Source organism: Moschus berezovskii, chromosome 1 (assembly GCF_049115385.1).
Source record: "Moschus berezovskii isolate FMDL1 chromosome 1, NW_MosBer_1.0, whole genome shotgun sequence".
Lineage (NCBI taxonomy): Eukaryota > Metazoa > Chordata > Mammalia > Artiodactyla > Moschidae > Moschus > Moschus berezovskii.
The window spans coordinates 155,756,100-155,779,232 of NC_142460.1; the positions used below are offsets into that span (position 1 = coordinate 155,756,100).

Sequence of the window (23,133 nt, forward strand, 5' to 3'; positions counted from 1 at the left end):
ACTCCGCCCAGACAGCCTGCAGGCCTCTGAGCCGGATGAGACTCAAGCATCTGCTCACATAGCTGTGTGCCCAGAGTGTGCACACAGTGTGTCTACAGCTTGCACACAGAATCAAAGCTGATCTGTGATTCTTGTGATTCTTCACAGAATCAGCTGTGAAGCTGATCCCGTATAAGGACTTCGCAGCCCCAGTCCAGATCTTCTACTGTGGCCTTCGCCTCTGACTTTGACACACTCCTCTTTTAATGCCCAACACCTGCCTCCTTTTGCTGTTACAGTTGCAGTGATAACATCAACAGCACAGTGTGTATGAGGCTGGAACCCTCGCCTGGGACTTTTCATCTCTGTGTCTGTCTCCAAACTGGCACCTGCTGTTCGTTATCAAGTCCTGTGACCATGAGGGGATGGGGGCTGTCAGGAACATCGCACTTAGTGCCCTTGTGGGCACTAATGTAGGACCCTGGTGATGCAGCCCAATCTCACTCTCAGCATCCAGGGCCTGGCCTGTGAGGAAACACCTGGGGTGCCCTCAAGGGAGGCTTCCTGCCCTCCCCACCCTTTTACTTGTCGTCATCCAAGGGAAGAAAGGGAAAAGAGCCAGCTGCAGTAAGATAGCACAGGAGGGCAGGGCATAGTCCCCTCTGACATGTTTCCTCTGCTGAAGGAGACAAAACATTTCTCTACTCAGATATGTGGGGATTTTAAAACTATAAAGCCTGAATTCATAATTCTAAAGCTCTCAAAAATGAAATCTCCTGGCCCAGATAATTATTCCGGAGAATATGAATGTGAGATGTGAGAGTTGGACCGTAAAGAAAGCTGAGCACTGAAGAATTGATGGTTTCGAACTGTGGGGCTGGAGAAGACTCTTGAGAATCCCTTGGACAGCAAGGAGATCCAACCAGTCCATCCTAAAGGAAATTAGTCCTGAATATTCATTGGAAGGACTGATGCTGAAGTTGAAGCTCCAGTACTTTGGCCACCTGATGTGAGGAGCTGACTCACTGGAAAAGTGTCTGATGCCGGGAAAGATTTAGGGCATGAGGAGAAGGGGGGAACAGAAGATAAGATGGTTGGATGGCATCATCAGCTCAATGGACGTGAGTCTGAGCAAACTTTGGGAGATACTGAAGGACAGGGAAGCCTGGCATGCTGCAATCCACGTGGTCACAAAGAGTGGGATACTACTTATCAACTGAACAACAACAAAAACTATGAAATAGTTAAAGAGAAAGTAGTACCAATTTTATACAATATCTTCCAGAAATGAAAGAGGAAAATAACTTACTTTACGGGGTCAGTATTACCCTGATACCAAAATCAGACAAAGATTATGTATATTTTTTAAAAAGCAAAAGACTACAGATCAATATATCTCAGGCACTTAGATGCAAAAATCTTTGACAAATACAATCCAGATTTGGTGTTGCATAAGACTGTACACCCTGATCAAATGAGATTTATTCCAGGTATGAAAGGCTGCTTCAGTATTTGAAAATCAATTAATGTAATGTAATCCACCACATCAACAAGATAAAGAAGAAAAATCATATAATTGTTTCAACTGACACCAAGAAAGCATTTATAAAATTCAACACCTGTTCATAATTTTAAAACAAAAAGAAAACAGAAACCGTTTCTTTGAATTATGAACAACAGGAATTATCTCAATATGATAATGACCATCTATAAAAAACCTACAGCTGGATTTTCCTGGTGGCACAGTGGATAAAAATCTGCCTGCCAATGCAGGAGACACAGGTTTGATCTCTGATCCGGGAAGATCCCACATGCCGTGGAACAACTAAGCCCATACAGCACAACTACTGAGCCCAAGTTCTAGAGCCTGCCAGCCACAACTACTGAAATCTGTGCCCCACAGTAAGAGAACCACCGCAGTGAGAAGCACTGCAATGAAGAGTAGCCCCTGCCCACTGCACCTAAAGAAAGCCCTTGCAAATCAGTGAAGACCCAGCATAGCCAAAAAAAAAAAAAAACCTACAGCTAACATCTTGTCCAATGGTAAAAGACGGGATGCTTTTTCCCTGTATCAAGAATGAGGCAAGGATGCCCACACTTATCACTTTTATTCGACATTGTACTAGAAGTTCTAGCAACTGTAAGTAATAAGGCAAACAAAGGAAAGACATTATAGCTTCGAAAATAAGTGATAAATCTCACTCTATTTCCAGATGACGTGTTAGGCTATGTAGGAAATCCCACAGAATCTACCAAAAAAGCCTCTATTTAATAGTGAGTTTGGCAAGTTCATGGGATACAAGATAAACTTAAAAAAAATTAGTTGTATCTCTAAATACTAGCAATGAACACTTATATGCAGAAACTTAAAATATGACTTGCAATCATTGCCCTTCTCCAAAAGAAAAACTCCGGTGTAAATCTAACGAAACTTACCTAAGATTTCTATGGGGAAAATACCACAATGCCAGTGAAAAACTTTCAAAGAAAATCTAAATAGATGGAGAGGCATACTGTGCTCATGGATTGGACAACTTAACATAGTTAAAATGGTAATTCTCCCCAAATTGATATATACGTTTAACAGCGTTCCTATCAACAACCCAGCAAGGTTTTTTGTGGAGTTAGGCAAGCTTTTTCTAAAAATATATGAGAAAAGGCAAAGGAACAAGAATAAAACAATTTTGAAAAAGCAAAAGGTAAGAGAACTCAATCTACCCAATTTTAAAACTTACAATAATTAAGACTGTATGGCATTGACAAAGAAATAGACACATAGGTTGATGAAACAATATCGACATCCCAGAAATAGACCCACACAAATATGCTCAGCTGATTTTTGGCAAAGGTACAAAAGCAATTCACTGAAGGAAGGGGAGCCTTTTCAACAAACAACATTAGAGCAATTGGATATTTGCAGGCAAACAAAAAACCTCAACCTACATCTCACAAGTTAGCAAAACTTAACTCACAGTAGACCGTGGACTTGATGTAAAATGTGAAAGTCTAAAACTTTTAGGAAAAAACATAGGAGAAAGTCTTCAGGGCCAGACAAAGATTTCTTACACTTGACATCCAAAGCATGATCCATGAAAGGAAAAATTTATAAACAGGCATCATCAAAATTAAAATCTCTTGCACTACAAAGACCCTGTTAAGAGAATGAAAAGACAAGATACAGACTAGGAGAAAACATTTGCAAATAATATATCTCACAAAGGGTTTATATCTAGAATATATATATAAAGAATACTCAAAACCCAACAGTGAAAAATCAAGCAATTCAATTAGAAAATGAGTAAAAGACGTGAAGAGTCATTTCACCAGAAAAGCACACACAGATGGCAAATCAGCGCATGAAAATGTGTTCAATATCATTAGCTATTAGGGAAATGCAAATTAAAACTTCCATGAGAGAGTGCCACACAGCTATCACAATGACTAAAAATTCTTAAAGTGACAAAACCAAGCCCTGGTGAGGATGCAGAGAAAGTGGATCCCTCATACATCACCGGGTGGGAACATAAAGTGGTTCTACCACACTGGAAGATAGTTCAGCAGTTTCTTGCAGAACTAAACTTGTAAATTACTACACAACCCAGCAAGGACACTCTTGGGCATTTATCCCAAGGTAATGAAAATTTATATCACACAAAGTCTGCACAACAAATGTCCATAAACAAAATGGAATCAGCCCAGATACCCGCAGGTGAATGGTTAAACAAATATGGTATATCCAATAAAAAGGAACAAACTACACAAAACAATCTGGATGAATCTCCAGGGAATTATAACAACTGAAAGAAGCCAAACCCCAGTTACATACTGTATAATTCTATTTTTATAACATTGTAAAATGACAAAATTTTAGATTTTGACAGATTAATGGTTGCCAGGAGTTAGGAAGAGTGGGGAAAGGCACAGTAGTGAGAGATGGGTGAAGTAATAAAAAAGGAAACAAGACACATCATTGTGATATTGGAAAGGTTCAGTATCTTGACTGGTGATAAATATATAAACCTTCACACACACACACACACACACACACACACATACACATTCTCAAACAAATGCAAGTAAAGCTGGGGAAACCTGAACATGATGTGTGGATTTTGTCAATACCTAAGATTTCAATATCCTAGTTGTAGTATTATACTACTGTTTTGCAAAATACCATTGGGGAAACTGGGTTTTCATATTATTTCTTTTTTTAAAATTTATTTGGTTACACCAAGTCTTAGTTGGGCATGAGGGATCTTTTTTAGTTGCAGCATGCAGGATTTTTTTTTTTTTTTCAGTTGTGGCATTCAAACTGTTAGTTGTGGCATGTGAGATCTAGTTCCCTGACCAGGGATCAAACCCAGGGCCCCCTGCATTGTGGGGGTGGAGTCTTAGCCACTGGAACACTGAAAAGTCCCTCTGTGCTATATCTTATGAAAAGTGTGAAAGCATTAGTTGCTCAGTCACGTCCTGTTCTTTGCTACCCCATGGCCTGTAGCCTGCAGGCTCCTCTGTCCATGGAATTCTCCAGGCAAGAATACTGGATTGGGTTGCCATTTCCTACTCCAGGGGATCTTACTGACCCAAGGATTGAACCAGGGTCTCCTGCATTGCAGGCAGATTCTTCACCATCTGAGCCACCAGGAAAGCCCACTTATTTCTTATAACTGCATAAAAATCTAGAATTACAACAAAATTTCAGTTAAAAAATACAGTGTCATCACACCTAAAAAAATTAACATTAATTCTGATTATCTGAATGACAGGATACATTTTTAAAGACCATGATAGAAAATAAACTCAAACAGGATGAAATGCATCTAGGAAAAAAGTTGTAGAATTAAGTGCAGTCAATTTAATCAGCGAGGGAGACCTGTTTAGGGAGGGAGACCTAGTGATTAGCTGTCCCAGTGATTAGGGCACTCACCAAGGCTTTAAGGAAGACACTCTGAGGTTGAATTTCTGGGTATGTCTTTCTTCATGAAGGGCACACAGGCAGGACAACATCCATTATGCTATCCAACAGTTTACACTTGTGTAACTGTCTTCACCTAGCTCTGAAGTTCCAAATCTAACTCCACTATGGGCAAAATACTGTCTCATTCCTATATTAAAATGAAAATTACTGCTTCTTTCTGAGCCCTATAAGCAACAGCGTCAATATCTTTATGCCACTTGTATCAGTTCAGTTCAGTCGCTCAGTCATGTCTGACTCTTTGCGACCCCATGAATCGCAGCACGCCAGGCCTCCCTGTCCATCACCAACCCCCAGAGTTTACCCAAACTCATGTCCATTGAGTCGGTGATGCCATCCAGCCATCTCATCCTCTGTCGTCCCCTTCTCCTCCTGCCCCCAATCCCTCCCAGCATCAGGGTCTTTTCCAATGAGTCAACTCTTCGCATGAGGTGGCCAAAGTATCGGAGTTTCAGCTTCAGCATCAGTCCTTCTGATGAATACCTGACACTTGTATAGTATATTCCAAATTCTATCTTTATTTCACTGTAGTTTATGTAGCACACACACACATTGGGAATGAGATGGAAAATCAGTAATGCCAGTGAACTACTGATGCCAGGGTATGTTTTAATTGGGTTACATAGAAAGTATGACAGAGGACTTCCCTGATGGTCCAGTGGTTAAGAATCTGCCTTCCAAGGTAGGGAGCACGGGTTCAGTCCTTGGTCTGGGCACTAAGATCCCACATGCCATGGAGCCAAAATTAAAAAAAAAAAAAACTAAGGTGGCACTACATGAGGAAGGATCTGTTTTATGCTAGGACACTAAATAGGGAACTCTAGTTTCAGCTCAACTCTAAGTGAGAGTGACTCCTTTCACCTATGAAAGGTTTTAAAATCCCCTCCAATTGTTTGAGAATGCACACGGTGGTCCTTAGAATGCAATTCAGTGGAGAAAAAGAAAACTTTGTCATCTACCCAGTAATCTCACTAACAAGAAATGTCATCTAAGAACCAGGAGTAATATGTATTGAAGTCAAGTAACCAGTTAATAGACACTCTCCCTGATGTAAATAAGCAAATACAAAAACAAAGAATACAGTTAAGGGACTTCCCTGGTGATCCAGTGGTTAAGACTTCACTGTCCAAGGCCAGGGGTGCAGGTTCCATCCCTGGTTGGGAAGCTAACATCCCACAGCTCTCACAGCCAAAAAACACAAAATGTAAGACAAAAGTAATATTGTAACAAATTCAATGAAGACTTTTTAAAAAGACTTTAAAAAAAAAATACAGTCAAGGGGGAAGGGGAGAGTAAGCCTGTAGTGTGAATGGGAAAGACACATTAGCCACAGGGAGGAAGGTGCAAAATGGGGAAGTTTTTTCCTCAGCCACACTGGAGGAGAATTCTCACTGGAGTTGGAATGAGATGTTGAAGTATCTTCTCTATGATTATTTGGTTCCTCTGAATAGTTATGCTCTTGTCACTATAGAGAATTACTCTGTTCTAGCTGTCTGACTCAGTATCTCAAGAAGGCCCATGGGGTGGAGCCTCTTGGATGGTGTTTTCAACAAAGATTTGAGCTGGGTGACTGTGACCTGACTATTAAGATTTTGGTGCTCAGTGTGGCAAAACTAGCTAAGCAACATTTTTTGCACAGAGTTGCATTCACAAAGCTGATCCCTTTTTCTTGTGGCCTGTTCCTTTTCTATTGCACTGTAATAAATTCCCACAAAGGCAGTATCTTAAAACAACACAGATTTATTATTTTCCAGTTCCATAGGTCAGGAATCTGAATCAGGTCTGAGCTAAAATCAAGGCGTTGACAGAAGAGCAGGCTCCAGGGAAGACTGTTTTCTTGCCATTTCCAGTTGCTGGGATAAGGCCCCACCTTCTTGCGCACAGCCCCTCTTTCCTCCATCTTCAAAGCCAACAATGGCTAGTTAAGTCCCTTTCATGTTTCAAATATTTCCTGCCTCTTTTTTTGTCCTCCCATCCGTCTCTCCCTGGATCCAGGAAAGCTTCTCAGCTTTGAAGGACTCATATGATTAGATTGGGCCCATCCAATAATCCAGGATAATCTCCTAATTTCAAAATCCCAAAACATTAATCGCATCTTAATGTGGAAAAAAAATCCCTTTCTCCACAGGAGGTAACATATCCACAGTTTCTAGGAATTAGAGTATGGACATCTTGAATTCCCCTGGTGGTCCAGTGGTTAAGACTCTGTGCTCCCAATGCAGGGGGTAGGGGTTCAATTCCTGGTCAGGGAACTAAGAACCCACAAGCTACACAGTGTTTTTTGAAAAAGAATGTGGATATCACTGGGGGACCATCATTTTGACTACCACCACCCTAAAGGGGCTGGCACTTAAGGGGATACTGGTACTATAAACTGACATGACATGTCTCTCAGTTACAGTAGATTATTTCAAGAGAATCCCCTTGTATGTGCCCTGAACAAAAGAGGAAGGCTGAGCTAGGACATGGCTGCTAAACAAGTTGCTGAGATCACTTGTGTTTGGGTTTGCCTAGTAACTAGAGCCCACATCCCAGTTTCAAAAGGTATGCAAACCAGTTCATGCCTCAGGAAAGTGGTCTATTGTTTCAGGATCTTGAGGTATGGTCTGGATCAGCAGCAGCAGCACAAAACCCTGCAACCTATGCCTTACTGAACCAGAACCTGCATTTTAACAAGACACCCCCCCCACCAGGTAATTCATAACCATTAAAGTTTGAGAAGCACTGGTATATTGAGGTTAAAATAACCGTTCTCAATCTTGGCTGCCCATTAGAATCACTAGGAAAGAGGCTTTTTTTTAAAGTTTTATTTTGAAATAATTTCAGACTTAACAGAAGAGTTGCAAAATAGTACAGAGAGCTCCCATATACCCTGCAGTCAGCTTTCCACATGTACATAACCAGAGAACAAATATGAAAAGGAAGATATTAACATTGGCCCAATATCCATGATGAAGCCTCAGTCTTTATCTGAATTTCACCAAAATTTCCCCTACATCCCTTTCTTTCTTTCTCTCTTCCTCCCTTCCTTCCTCTCTCCCCTCCGTCCTTCCTTTTTTCTTTTTTCAGGAACCAATCCAGGATCCTACATTTAGTTATCATATCTACTTAGTCTTCTCCAGTCTGTCCTCAGTCTTTCCTTGACATTTTTGACAGGTACAGGTCAGTTGTTTTGTACGATATTCCTCAGCTTGGGTTTGTCTAACATTTTTTCATGATTTGATTAAGGTTATACATGTTTACCACATACTCACAGGGACTGTATGATGATAACATATCTTATGACTGGTGGAGTTACCCTTGACCACTTGGTTAAGGCAGTGTCTTCACTATAAAATTACCATTTTCCCCTTTATAATTAATAATTTAGGGGAAATACTGTGCTACTGTGCAAATATTCTTTCTCCTCAAACTTTCACCCATTAATTTTTGTATTTATTGGTGGATTTACTTGCAACAATCATTGCTATGATGTTCTAGTAGTGGTTTTGTATGTGTTAATTGGAATTTTGTAAGGAAGAGTTCTTCCCGCTCTACCATTTGTGGAGATTTGTAATATATCAGTGTGGACTCATAGAAATGTATTTTATTCTATCAATGTTGATTATGTTACTCAAATTGTTCCATCTTCGGTTATTGGGAGCTATTTTGGATTTTGTGTGCTTTTGACTTACTTTTATCTCTCAGTTCTCTTTTTTTCATGTTATTTTCATTAATAGACTTTTAATTTTTAGAATAATTTTAGATTTATAGGGAAAAGTACAGATAGTAAGTACAGGGTTCTTGTAAACCCTTCACTCAACTTCCCCTGATGCTAACATCTATTATAGTCATGTTATACTTGTCAAAACTAAGAAACTAACATTGGTACATTACTTTTAATTAAACTCCAAACTTTATTTGGATTTTGCCAAATTTCCCACTGATACTCTTTTTCCATCCCAGGTTCCAATCCAGGATACTTGTGGCATCTTGGCCCCCATCCTTTCTTGAGCACTTCCTTCGTTACCACAAGATGCTCCAAACTTGTATTTTCTCTTCCCAATTTTGGAATAAATCCCTTCTCTAAGGAGTCTGACCCAGGAAGTTTTTAAAAATCCCAGAGCCAAGGCAGCACCATAGATTAATTAAGTCAGATTTCTGGCTCTGAAATCCTGGCATTTGTATTTTTAAAAGCATTCCAGGTGATTCCAACGTGCACTTGAGATTGAGAACCACTGACCTAGACCTTACTTCTGGAGCCTGAAAGATAGTTAAAACTATGAATGATATATGATATCACTTTTACATGGAATCTAAAATACAACATAAAAGAACCTGTCTATGAAACAGAAACAGAATCACGTACATAGAATAGAATGTTGGTTGCCAAGGGGGAGGGGATGGGGGAAGGGGTAGGAGTAGGAGTCTGGGGTTAGCAGATGTAAGGTTTTATAGATAGAATGGATAAGCAACAAGGCCCTACTGCATAGCACAGTGAACTATATTTAATATACTGTGATAAACCATAAAAGAAAAGAATATTTTAAAAGAATGTACATACATATATGCATAACTGAATCACTGTGCTGTACAGGAATAATTAACACAAAATTATAAATCAACTATATTTCAATTTAAAAAAAGTATGAATGATAAATCCCTAAAGACTTGAATGTATTTCCCAGTAGGCTCTTATGTTCCCTGAAGACAGCAGACTCTGTTTTGTTCATCTTTAATCAGCACCTAATCCAGAAACTAGAACATAGTGGGTGCTCAGAAATTTAGAATGAATGAAAACAAAATATGTGAATCAAATCTTGGCTCAGTGAAATTGGCCTCAGCCTGAATTTTTTTCTCCTCTGATTCTTATCTAATTCAGATGACCATTATATCTACTACTGTGGGCAAGAACACCTTAGAAGAAATGGAGTAGCCATCATAGTCAACAAAAGAATCAGAAATGCAGTACTTGGGTGCAATCTCAAAAACGACAGAATGATCTCGGTTCATTTCCAATGTAAACAATTCTATATCACAGCAATCCAAGTCTGCCCTAACCAGTAATGCCAAAGAAGCTGAAGTTGAATGGTACCATGATGACGTACAAGACCTTCTAGAACTAACACCAAAAAAGATGTCCTTTTCATCATAGGGGGCTGCAATGCAAAAGTAGGAAGTCAAGAGATATCTGGAGTAACAGGCAAATTTGGCCTTGGAGTACAAAATGAAGCAGGGCAAAGGCTAACAGTTTTGCCAAGAGGATGCACTGGTCATGGCAAATACCCTCCTCCAACAACACAAGAGATGACACTACACAGGAACATCACCAGATGGTCAATACTGAAATCAGATTGATTATATTCTTTGCAGACAAAGATGGAGAAGTTCTGTACAGTCAGTGAAAACAAAAGTGGACAACTGTGGTTCAGATCATGAACTCCTTATTGCAAAATTTAGACTTCAATTGGAGAAAGTAGGGAAAACCACTAGACCATTCAGGTAGGATCTAAATCAAATCCCTTATGATTATACAGGGGAAGTGACAAACAGATTCAAGGAATTAGATCTGATAGACTGCCTGAAAAACTATGTACAGAAGTTCATAACATTGTATAGGAGGAGGTGATCAAAATCATCCCCCCAAAAAAGAAATGCAAAAAGGCAATATGGTTGTCTGAGGTGGCCTTACAAATAGCTGAGAAAAGAAGAGAAGCGAAAAGCATAGAAAAGGAAAGATACCTATTTGAATGCATAGTTCCAAAGAATAGCAAGGAGAGATAAGAAAGCCTTTTTAAAGTGAACAATGAAAAGAGACAGAGGAAAACAATAGAATGGGAAAGACTAGAGACCTCATCAAGAAACTTAGAGATAACAAGGGAACATTTCATGCATAGATGGGCACAATAAAGGGCAGAAATGGTATGGACATAACAGAAGCAGAAGATAGTAAGAAGAGGTGGCAGGAATACACAGAACTAACCAAAAAGTTCTTAATGACCCAGATAACCACAATGGTGTGATCACTCACTTGGAACCAGACACCCTGGCGTATGAAGTCAAGGGGATCTGAGGAAGCATCACTACAAACAAATCTAGTGGAGGTGATGGAATTCCAGCTGAGCTATTTCAAATCCTAAAAGATGATGCTGTGAAAGTGCTGCCCTCAATATGTCAGCAAATTTGTGAAACTCAGCAATGGCCACAGGACTGGAAAAGGTCAGTTTTCATTGCAATCCCAAAGAAAGGCAATGCCAAACAATGTTCAAACTACCACACAACTGTACTCATTTCACACGCTAACAAGGTAATACTTAAATCATTCAAGCTAGGCTTCAACAATATGTGAACTGAGAACTTCCAGATGTACAAGCTGGATTTAGAAAAGGTAGAGGTACCAGTGGAGAAGGCAATGGCACCCCACTCCAGTACTCTTGCCTGGAAAATCCCATGGACGGAGGAGCCTGGTGGGCTGCAGTCCATGGGGTCGCTAAGAGTCAGACACGACTGAGTGACTTCACTTTCACTTTTCACTTTTCTGCATTGGAGAAGGAAATGGCAACCCACTCGTTTTCTTTCCTGGAGGATCCCAGGGACGGGGGAGCCTGGTGGGCTGCCGTCTATGGGGTCGCACAAAGTCGGACACGACTGAAGCGACTTAGCAGCAGCAGCAGACGTACCAGAGATCAAATTGCCAACATCTGTTGGATCACAGAAAAAGCAGGAGAATTCCACAAAAACATCTACTTCTGCTTCACTGACTACACCAAAGCTTTTGACTGTGTGGATCACAACAAACTGTGGAAAATTCTTCAAGAGATGGGAATACCAGACCACCTGACCTGCCTCTTGAGAAATCTATATGCAGGTCAAGAAGCAGCAGTTAGAACTGGACATGGAACAACAGATTGGTTCCAAATTGGGAAAGGAATATGTCAAGGCTGTATATTGTCACCCTGCTTATTTAACTTATATACAGAGTACATCATGCAAAATGCCAAACTGGATGAAGTAGAAGCTGGAATCAAAATGGCCAGGAGAAATATAAATAACCTCAGATATGTAGATGATACCTCCCTAATGGCAGAAAGCAGAGAGGAACTAAAGAGCCTCTTGATGAAGGTGAAAGAGGAGAGTGAAAAAGTTGGCTTAAAACTCAACATTTAAAAAACTAAGATCATGGCATCCAGTCCAATCACTTCATGGCAGATAGATGGGAAACAATAGAAACAGTGACAGACTTTATTTTTGGGGGCTCCAAAATCACTGCAGATGGTGACTCTAGCCGTAAAATTAAAAGATGCTTGCTCCTTTGAAGAAAAGCTATGACAAACTTAGACAGGATATTAAAAAGCAGAGACATTACCTTGTAGATAAAGGTCCATATAGTCAAAGCTATGTTTTTTCCAGTAGTCATAAATGGATGTGAGAGATGGACCATAAAGAAGGCTGAGTGCTGAAGAATTGATACTGTTGAATTGTGGTGCTAGAGAAGACTCTTGAGGTCCCTTGGACAGCAGGGAGAAAAAACCAGTCAAATCTAAAGGATTCCAAGTCTGATTTGAATTCAACACTGAATATTCACAGGAAGGACTGATGCTGAAGCTGAAGCTCCAATACTTTGGCCATGTGATGCGAAGAGCCAACTCACTGGAAAAGACCCTGATGCTAGGAAAGATTGAAGGCAGGAGGAGAAGGGTACAACAGAGGATGAGATGGTTGGATGGCATCACTGACTCAATGGACATGAGTTTGAGAAAATCCTGGGAAGTAGTGAAAGACACGGAAGCTTGATGTTCTGCAGTCCATGGGGTCGCGAAGAGTCAAACATGGCTGATCAACTGAACAACAGTTCCTATCTCACGTTAGACCTTTGTGCCCCTCTGAGGTTTATGCCCACCACAAAGTCCTCAGGCAAATTTCCCCAGCAGAAAACCTTGCATCTTCTTCCTTGCATGACTCCATACTGGCTTTCTTCTCATGGGGTCTGCCATCAATTCCCCTCATTTGGATCCTCTTCTGTCACTTTTACCTCAATAGCCCTTCTGGCAAATGTGTCAGAAAAAGTAGAAACATCTTCTTTATTACTTGTCCCTCCAACATTTTCCTGTCCTGCTTATGTGCCAGCTTCTTCTGCAGAGAACCAAAAGGGCACAGGCTCTGTAGGCACCCAAACCAGGATCAAATCCCAGTTCTCCAACTTGCTAGATGTATATATGTGTAACTAACTGAACCTCTCTGTTTCCTAGTGTATAAATGGGGATTATATCACCTCCTTTGCATGACTGATGTGAGATGTCAAGAGAATGTTTTTACTAATCTAGCACAGTGTGTGCTCCTCAATGGCAGTCTTGATGGTCACTGTTGTTGCTATTTTTATTACTATTATTATTGGTAGTGGGAATCAGTTTCTTGAATCACACAAATTACTTGAAAGGGACAGGGCAAGGCAAAATAATTCTATAGAAGAGAGCAAGAACTCTACCCATCTGTCCCAAGGATCTAGAGTAAATAATAGTTCATTTAGATGTTGATGAAATCATTTCAGTCTTCTACACAATTCAGAGGAAACGATCAAAATCGCATAAAGGTAACCTCAGCTAAAGCAAATATTTGCTGACACCACCACCAGTTTGCATAACCAACAGATGGTAAGTAACATGGGGTGGGCACCCTGACATCTTCAGAGTGGCTTTGTTTGCATAATCTCGTTTGACACCTCCCAACCACAAGGTAGCTATATCGACCATTTTACAGACAAGGAAATTGAAGTGATGTGATACATTCACTGAACTAGCAAGTGATAAAAATCGACTCACCCATAGGTCCTTCTCACTCTGACATCCTTGTGGCTTCTACCACTGGTTTTTTTTTTTTTGGCGGGGGGGAGCAGGGAGAGACAAGGATAGTGGTGGCTGTTTCTGTTTCTTTGTTTTTCTGTGTAAGTTTACAGGTATCAGAAGAGTACTCACCTCCAGGTCTGTTTAAAATAGTTTTCCTTAAAAGGCTGGACTGCCTCATTGAAGAAAATGTCAAATTAATAAATGGGTCAAGGGGATCAAAAAAACATAAATTTCCTGTTAAAAAAAAATTAGGAAAAATATGCTGGCTTTTCCGCTTCTCATTCAGCCTCCCCATCTTCTCCCTTTGGCTTAGTGGAGTAGTTTCCTGGCAACTTGTTTGTCCCACCAACTAATCAATTGATCAACTAACCAATCAACTAACACACTTAGCCTATGCTAGGGGCCATGGGGACACCAGGAAAGATGCCTAGGCCCTGCCTTCAGGACAGTGTAGGAAACAGAAACAACCCACTGAAATAGAGTACATGGGGTCAAGAGTCAAAGGAGAGGGGTCTGGGAAGGATCTGCAGGAGCAGGGTCCCACCTGGAATGACGATGGTACGATGGGTTTGGGGGTGGGGTAAGGAACTAGAGATTGAGATTTCTTCCAGGAGGAGGAAATGAGGGGGTTACATGTCAGCTGTGAAGACAACAGCTGCCTGTGGCCTATACTTGTTTACAAGGAGCTGTGAGAAAGAGGACTGGGGTCTAAATACAGTGGGTCACAAAACAAAGAGCAAATTTACATATCACGTGCTGAGACGCAGAGCTGTGAAGGGCTCTGAGCTACACAGGCATAAATTTGATGTTTAAGTCAGCTCCAAACATCTGCTAATCACCTTGGCACTGATTTGTTACCTGATTTAAACTAACTGGATGATTAGTTCTCAATGTTACCCAAAAAAGAGAAAGTATGAAAAAGAAAGTATTCAATACACCCATCAACAGTGCAAAGGGTCTAGTACCTTGGTGTATTCAAATTAGAAATTTCTCTTAAATGCTGACAGGAAGAAACATCAAAAGCAAAAGAGCTGTGATTTCATAACAATAAAACATGTAGATGCAAGCAGCCAGAAATGGAACAGAGAAAATTATGTAATCTTAACTGGGAGGCAAAATGCTCCAAACCAAATACTTTTTAAAATGTTACATAGTAGAGAGGGATCCAATTTTCATAAGTCTTGGACCCAATATTAAGGTTGCAAAGTATGTCTTCTTATTCACCTGTGTTTTGTTAGAATCTTTATTTTACTTAAACCTCTCCTTACAGAGAACATCTCTGAGGCACACACAGAAAGACTGAGATAATACTGTGTTGTGGCTTTTAAAACTCAATAATGAAATGAATAATAAAATGCATATGGATCTCTGCTCACCTTTAAACTATTTGTTCTGATGCTTTATCTTTCTAGATTGCTCTGTGGAATTTAAGAGTGGTTTCTTAATAGAACACGGGCCTTTTCTTTGTGGGGATTGATTAGGAAGTGAAAAACCTTTTTAAAAACAGACATAAGGTGATCTATGCATATATTACAACCCCAAACCCTGGGAAAGCATTTTTCAGTTTCTTAACCTATAGTTGAATCCCAGACTATTGGCCGTATTCTAATTAATACTTACCCACAAACAAACAAGGAATCAAGGCGTAGGAAAACCACATGATAAGATTTATCTTGATTTCTTCTAGAACCATTTTGAGGGTCGGTGTTTGGCAGACTCAGCTTGACCTGGAATGTTGTTTCCTTCCAGAACGAAGCAAGGTTTCCATCTCAGCCATCCTTGCTTCGGGACACAGATGTTGGAGCTGAGTCTGAGTTGCTGTAAAGCCTGAATTGTTCTGGAAAGAGGAGCCAGCCCAGACAGCTCTGAAGAGGCGGGCTGTGCAGCACCCTCCTTTCTGCCTAAACCTAGATATTGCGTCAAGGGGGAGTGGCCTAGGAGAGTTCCAGAGAAAAGGTACCTGGGAAGCTTAAGAATCAGCGTGGTGGGGGGAATTCCCTGGTGTCCAGTGGTTAGGACTCTGTGCTTCCACTGCAGGGGGCACAGATTCAATCCCTAGTTGGGGAACTAAGATCCTGCATGTAAATAAAGCTATTGTTACTGTTATCTTTTTTTAAAAACTAAAAAATCTGCCTGGATCACAGGCTCTAACCTGGGAGACCCTCGATAAGACCTCTCGAGGTCTCCTTGGCAGTAGCAGGCAAGATTATCTGACCCTCTCATCAAATAGCTGTTCTCTTTCACAAGGCTCCCTCTTGTGAGTTCATTGGAGGTGGGTACTTTTTGCTACATCTCCACTTCAGAAATAGAGATGTTTTTTAAAAATTTTTTTTAAATATCTTTTTAAGAGTCAGGAGATGAAGAATATATAGCTTCATATTTGTTTGCATTTGCCAAAAAAAACCTGGAAGGAGACAGAGAAACTACGAAGGTTGTTTATCTTGGGGCAAAGGGAATGGGAATTGGGAAGATGGAGGAGAAAAATGGGAGCCAGACTCTTTCCAGTAACTTTTGTTTGTTTGGGGAATTTTAAAAACTCTTTTTATTGTGGTAAAATACACATAAAATTTACCATCTTAACCATTTTTCCATATACAGCCAGTGGTATTAAATACATCCAAATTGTTATACAACCATTACCACCATCCATCCCCATAATCCTTTTCATCTTTATACTCATTAAACAGTAACTCCCCCATTCCCCCTCCCCCTGGAAATCACCATATTTCCTGTCTTCACAATTTTGACTACTCCAAGTACCTCGTGTAAGTGGAATCCTGTAATACTTGTCTTCCTGTGACTTGCTTATTTCAAATAACAGTATTATGTCCTCAAGATTCGCCCATTTTGTAGCCTATTATAGAATCCCTTTCTTTTTAAGGCTGAATTATGTTCCATATACCACATTATGCTTATCCATTCACTGACACTTGAGTTGCTTCCACATCTTAGTTACTGTGACTATAATGCTGCTCTGACACAGATGTACAAATATCCTGAGATTCCGCTTTCAACTCTTGTGGGTGCTGTGTATCTTTTTACATTGCTTGACTACTGAACCATGTGACTGTACTATTGAACATTTTTTTTTAATTGGAAGGAAATTTAAAAAGGTTTGGCCCCTTAAAATGTCAGCTTTTTAAAGTCTCTAAACACTCTACATGTGCAAATGCATTAGTAAAAAGAATGTGAATTTTAGAGTGCAACATTTTAGTTACAGTGTCAGGAATTATTTGCAATATAACCTTAGGAAAGCTATTTATTCATTCAACTGCCATTCACTAAGGGCTTATACGCGCTAGATAGTGGAAATTAATAGTTCCTGCCCTCAACCACAAACTTCCCAACTAGTGGAGAAAATGGACATGAGAATAATCACAAATCAATATTGGAAATGAAGTGACAGAAATGTCATCAAAGGAATATAGGAGCATTAAACAGAAACACCTAACCCAGCCTAGGGGATCAGAGAAGACTTCCTGGAGGAGGTGACTTTAGGGCTGAGTATTAAATGCTAAAAAAAAAAAAATCAGCCAGCTATAGTGTGTTTAGGAAACCACAAGAAGCTTGGTGCAACTAGAGAACAAGGTTGGAGTAGCAAGAAATGGGGCTCAAAGGCAGACAAAAACAGAATTTGAGAGAGCTTTGAATGCCTTGTTGAGGAGCACTGAGTTTATCCTGAGGCAATGAGGGTTAAAGGAGCTCCAATCTGATCACACCATCCTCTGTATTTGAGTTTGAGAAAGTTTATGACTAAGGTGGAGAAAACAGTGGAAGCGGCCAGACTGGAGGCTGGTAGGTGAGGAGGGAGGTATTTTGGTCAGTCAGGTGAAAGATGTTGGCTTCCACTAGGTTTTCCCATGTCTCGAGAGAGAAGCAAATAAATTCAAAACATGGAGGTAGAATCGACAGCTCCTAGACATTGAGTGGTGGGGAAGGCAATGGCACCCCACTCCAGTACTCTTGCCTGGAAAATCCCATGGACAGAGGAGCCTGGAAGGCTGCAGTCCATGGGGTCGCGGAGGGTCGGACACAACTGAGCGACTTCACTTTCACTTTTCACTTTCATACATTGGAGAAGGAAATGGCAACCCACTCCATTGTTCTTGCCTGGAGAATCCCAGGGACGGAGGAGCCTGGTGGGCTGCCATCTATGGGGTCGCACAGAGTCGGACACGACTGAAGTGACTTAGCAGCAGCAGCAGACACTGAGTGGATTGGAAGAGGAGGCAAACATGATTTTCAGGTCCTAGGTTTGAGTAACTAGGTGGTGACAGCAGCTTAACCTAAATAATGTTAAGGAGGGTGGGGTGGCAGCAAGGTAGTCAGGGTTGGGGATGGTATAGAAAAAGTGTGCACGTGTTGTTTGATACACTTGAACTTGAGGTGCTGCTAAGGACTTGGGGAGTCTTCCAAATGTAAACAATCTTTGTCTCAGTTTATGAGTGTCAGGGTATGGCACCATTTCCCCTACCTTCAGCATTTCAGTGGTAGCTGAGACTAGAAGTAGTGAGAACATTCAGGGAGGCTATGTAGATTAAGGAGGTGGGTGGATATGCTCTTGATCAGCATTTAAGAATGAACTGACAAAAGAAAAATGGCATAGAAAGATAAGGGGAAATAAATAGGTCAGAAAGGTGGTTCTGGAACAAACTATGGTCCTGGAAACAATGAGGGAAGGGGTGGTCACCAAGGGGGAATGCAGAAGAAAGTCACTTGATCATCAAAAAATGTCTCCAAGATTCATGTCACCTAGGTCATTTGTAATCTCAGTAAGAGTTCAGTGGAGAACATCGATCAGAAGTTAGACCGTTGTAGGCCGAGGAGTGGATTGGAAAAAGTAGTGCTCTCTTGACGTGAAGGGGAAGATAGCAACTCCATGAGCCTCACTTTTATAAAACAACGATGTCTTGCATAATAGTTGTGGGAATTAAAGAATGCAGACAAAGCACATTAGCACAGTGCCAGGAACACAACACATCTTCACAAATGGTTTATTAACCATTTGTTGTAATAACAATAAATACATTAGGGATTATTTGCTCTTACTGGCTGGACCTTTGTAGGCTGCCCATCTCTCAGTTTGGACCCTGGATCAGCAAAGAAAGGCTTCCAGTTGGTGACACCTGTTAAGGGGATCATGAAAGCATGGATTCTGGAGCCAGACTGTCTGGGTTGGCGTTTGGGCTTCACTATTTACTAGTTGTGTTTTTTTTAGCCAGCTCTTTTAAGCAATCTGTTTTAATGTCCTCCTTTGCAAATTGGAAAAAATTGTAATAGTACCTAATTCATAGGGCTGTTGTGAGGATTGTATGAGCCAGCACATTCAGGACAGGATCTGGCAAATTAAGTACACAATAAGCATTAGCTGTATCTTTTAACCACATAATGGTCAAGAACACTTGCTGCATCATCTCCTTGATCCCCACATTATATATATAGTATATACACGATTTAAGTCTTTCAAGTTAAGATTTGATTCCCAACTTTTCAGATGAGGACACATCTGAAAATTTACTGTAGACCCCCAGAGGAATTTTGACAGAGATCTGCCTAACTCCAAGTTCTTTTCACTCACCTTACTGCCTCCCAATTAGTACCAAAAGAGGGCTCACAGTGTGTACGAGGGACATAAAACAGTGAATGATCTAGGAGATTAGAAAGGGCTTTAGAGAACAGACAGTTCTTAGTATGGCATTTCAAGGATGTACCCACTCAGATTTGGATAGGATACACGCTTGCAGTTAAGCATTCCAACTGAGAGGATGGCATGAGCAAGGCTCAAGGATGGAAAAGTTGAAGGAAAACAGCCTGAGGATGAAAAGGTAAGTAAACAGAAAATGGGAGAAAGAACAAGACTCATTTAGTTATGCTGCCGGGGAAGGAGATGGCAGCCCACTCCAGTGTTCTTGCCTGGAGAATCCCAGGGACGGGGGAGCCTGGTGGGCTTCCGTCTATGGGGTCGCACAGAGTCGGACGCAACTGAAGTGACTCAGCAGCAGCAGGGGAAGGAGTTGTTCGCCAGACTTTGAGTCTTAAGATATTTAGCTCAGTCTAGACATGAGTCCCTGTCAAGATCCCCTGCCCTCCACTGCTATGTTGACAAGGCAGTACTGCCTGCCAATCCTTCACAATCCACTGCAAGGACTCTGAACTCTGCTCAGCAGACTCCTGGGGCACTGAAGAGTAATGCTACCTGGCTGTCACAAGCTACCAATTGAATGCTACCAATACTTTTGAATGACAATTCATCTCAGGACTGGCCCTTGAATCAACGAGGAGCTCAGACCATCAACCTCTGCATGGGCCATGCCACCGGTTGAGAATTTCTGGAGGGCCATGCCTCACCTGCTAGCTGCTACCCTTGCCTGGACATACCTGACTCTGACCATGCCTTTTTCTTCTGACTTTGAGGAACTTCCCTCTCTATACCTTATCAGTTGGTTGTGATCTATTGGTTGGTTGGTCTATGCAACCTGTCAAAACCGAACTATCCTCTAACCTGCTCCCAGGACTTCTCAGATTCCCACAGCATTCCAGAGTTGAAGATGATCAGTCATCTATGTCTGAAGATGAACCACTGGAAGAAGAAAGCTATTTCCTATCATAAGTACAGTCTACAAATAGGAATTAGTTTTCCTATTACACTATTTGCCACTTGAATGATTATGGAAGGAAAAGCAAGGAGATATTTTATGGAAAGGCAAGAGAGTTGGGAGGGAAAAGGGAATTGATGCTCAAGGAAGAAACTCCTAAGCCCTCTGAGCCCCATAAGGGCTGGGATTAAACCGAAGCAAGGGAGGCACCAGGGAACAAAATTTGAGGCACTAACTCTTAAGGTTGTGCAAACTCAGGGTAGGTCCTGGTGCTCTGGCACAGACCATGAGGTCAATTAACTGCAATAATGCTTCCCTGCTCTACTTAGCACAAAATAGTTCTCTTCCCTTTAACCAAAGGAATATGTCTATGTCCTGTGTTTCAGCACATCTGACATTTCATTGTAATCCAGTCTCATTATTTTTTTTTCTTCTGCAAGTAACACAGTAGGTATTAAAACAGTAGAATTTGCCTTGTCGTAGATTTTTTTTTACTCCTGCTTCCACTGAGTCTGCTCCAGATGTAACTTTGACACACTTTCCAGCTCTCGTTTTCAGGATTCTTGCAGCCCCTTTTCAACCTCCTCTGAAAATACTTTACTTTTTCAATTTCCTGCCTTATTTATTGTCTGGCCACAGTGCAGAACATCAGGAATGTTAACCTCAATTCTTTCCTTTGGGTGTGAATTAAAACCTTCAAGTCTGTCAACAAACTGTCCTCCTTCCTGTAGTTACAACTGATTCTTTTCTATGTGACAGTCCCCAACAACTCCTCTTAAGATGGAAAATCAGGCCTTATTCAAAATAGAACTTTGCAGTTAAAAGTTCCATGTCTAAATAAAACAAGTATCTTTTTATTCAATTTTACAATTTGAAAATCAGAAACAATGCTGTGTAACAGTGAAGATCTTAACATAATTTTTCGAATGATTTTGTCTGCTGTATTTTCACTCATTCACTGGTTTAAAGCTAGTCACCAGAGATTAAGTTAATAAGCACACAGTACACTCAAGGACAATTTTATGAGATCTCCTTTGACCATCCTACATAAATTAACACCCCACTCTCACTCTCATCTTGCTCTGTTTTTCTTCATAGAACTTCTCCATTAGACACCATGAGAAATGTACAACTTTTGGACAAACGTGTCCCTTTTCTTCACTCTCATATTGCTAGGTTAGAATGGTCTGGCACCTACGCAATCAAATTATTTGAGGTGAGGTGGCTGGACGGTTGGTTGATGGATAAGTATCTCTAAAACCTAAGCAGACACAAAACTATACACATAGATATAACTGTCCAAGAAGTATTTTTCTCATCTTGACACCAAGTGATTAGCATATGCCCTGATGAAACTGTCTTCTACACCATCCCCCTTACCTATAGTCTAAAACATATCAAAACAAGTAAAAGTGTGTTTGCATTACTTGTTCCAAGAAAAGACATTTATTCAGGGATCACTAATTTCTTCTACAAATGCTCAAAAAACATAAATTATAACCATTCCAGTATTTAACAGATTCTGTAGTCTCATTCTGGAATACACCTGTCTCCACAATTTCCCAAAAGCTATCTTCAAATGTTCTACAGAGTTTAATATATTTTCTGAGTCCAGAGATCTATTTAAAGCAATATCTAAACTACTTTAGAGTTCTATTCTTGTCTACTTATAAGTCTGTCTTCCTGTTCAAAAGTCACAGTAATACATGGAGAGAGGAAATTGAGTACTTTTTATCTTCTGTAACCACAAATAAAATTTGCAACATTATTTCAAAATACTGAGACCAGCTTTCCCTGGAGCCTTAAAAGCAGCTTAAAAAGTCCTTGAGGAAACATTTAAAAAATCTGCTAGGTAAACTAAATGTTTGTGTGAATCCTTTGTAGGCATCAGGCCAATTCTGAAGTATCCGAGATAATGTAAGTGCTCAAACATACACACTCTCAAAGACATGGTGGTTTATCTCTGTTATCACAGCCAGTGATAACGAAAACTCTTGCTCTTCAAAGCCTCACTAAGCCCAATTTATGTTATTAAAAAGTCTCAGCAAACTATATTTACTAGTACTTCCAAATCAAAAGAACCCCTCACAGTAAACAAGAAAAATGTATTTCAGTTCTTTGGTCACTGGTTTTAGGTCATTTAACAGCAAGAAACTAGGGTGTGGAGTATGCATAGTGTGCTGGTCTGTGAAGAGTTTAGAAGATGACAGTTAAGTCATATAAATTTGTTAAAAGCCAATCGAACCAGTTTTTCAGAAGAAAGGAGCTTTCCTACCTTGCCTTGCAATAGAATACAACAGATTGAAGTAGTAATATGGCATTTTCAAAAAGTCCATTGGATGCTGTTCAAAACATAAAATGAGGATGTCATTTGTGCTGTATCAAATTTGCTTTGTTAGAAGTGACTTCAATTGTGAAACCATTCAAAAACATTTAAAGAATCCAGTTAAATAAGACTACAAAGGATCTCTTTTTCTTCTAGCAAAATACTAAAGTGGAAAAATTAAAGCATGTTGTAATATTTATTCTTATTAATTTGGACATTGCAACTGAAATGTTTCTGCAAAATGGTAAGTTTCCAGATTCCAAATCAAAACTCGAAGTTACACGAAAACCACGGAGTAACAGTAACTGCATTTTGAGATTTGAACTAGGAGGATAAATGTTGGGAAACACTGTTTTATGCTGTTAATCTTTAATGTATTGGTAAAAATAAGGGGAGCATCCACACTATCCAATGCCTTGTAAGAATTCAAATCCA

General features: G+C 40.3%; 1 protein-coding gene across 5 annotated transcripts in view; it reads right to left on the minus strand.

The window, feature by feature from the left end:
* Nucleotides 1-16,146, minus strand: part of IL20RB (interleukin 20 receptor subunit beta) — a 38,733-nt gene extending 22,587 nt beyond the window's left edge. For 3 of the 5 annotated variants that reach the window (XM_088840389.1, XM_088840393.1, XM_055413249.2), the window contains exons 1-2: nucleotides 15,397-16,146; nucleotides 13,906-14,010 (exon numbers count right to left, since the gene is read on the minus strand). In XM_088840389.1, coding sequence (XP_088696515.1) covers nucleotides 13,906-14,010; nucleotides 15,397-15,469 — 178 coding nt within the window. In that variant the 5' untranslated portion in view covers nucleotides 15,470-16,146. The remainder of the gene's footprint in view (nucleotides 1-13,905; nucleotides 14,011-15,396) is intronic. The other 2 variants (XM_055413251.2, XM_055413250.2) reach the window with 1 other exon arrangement.
* Between the last annotated feature and the right edge of the window lie 6,987 nt (nucleotides 16,147-23,133).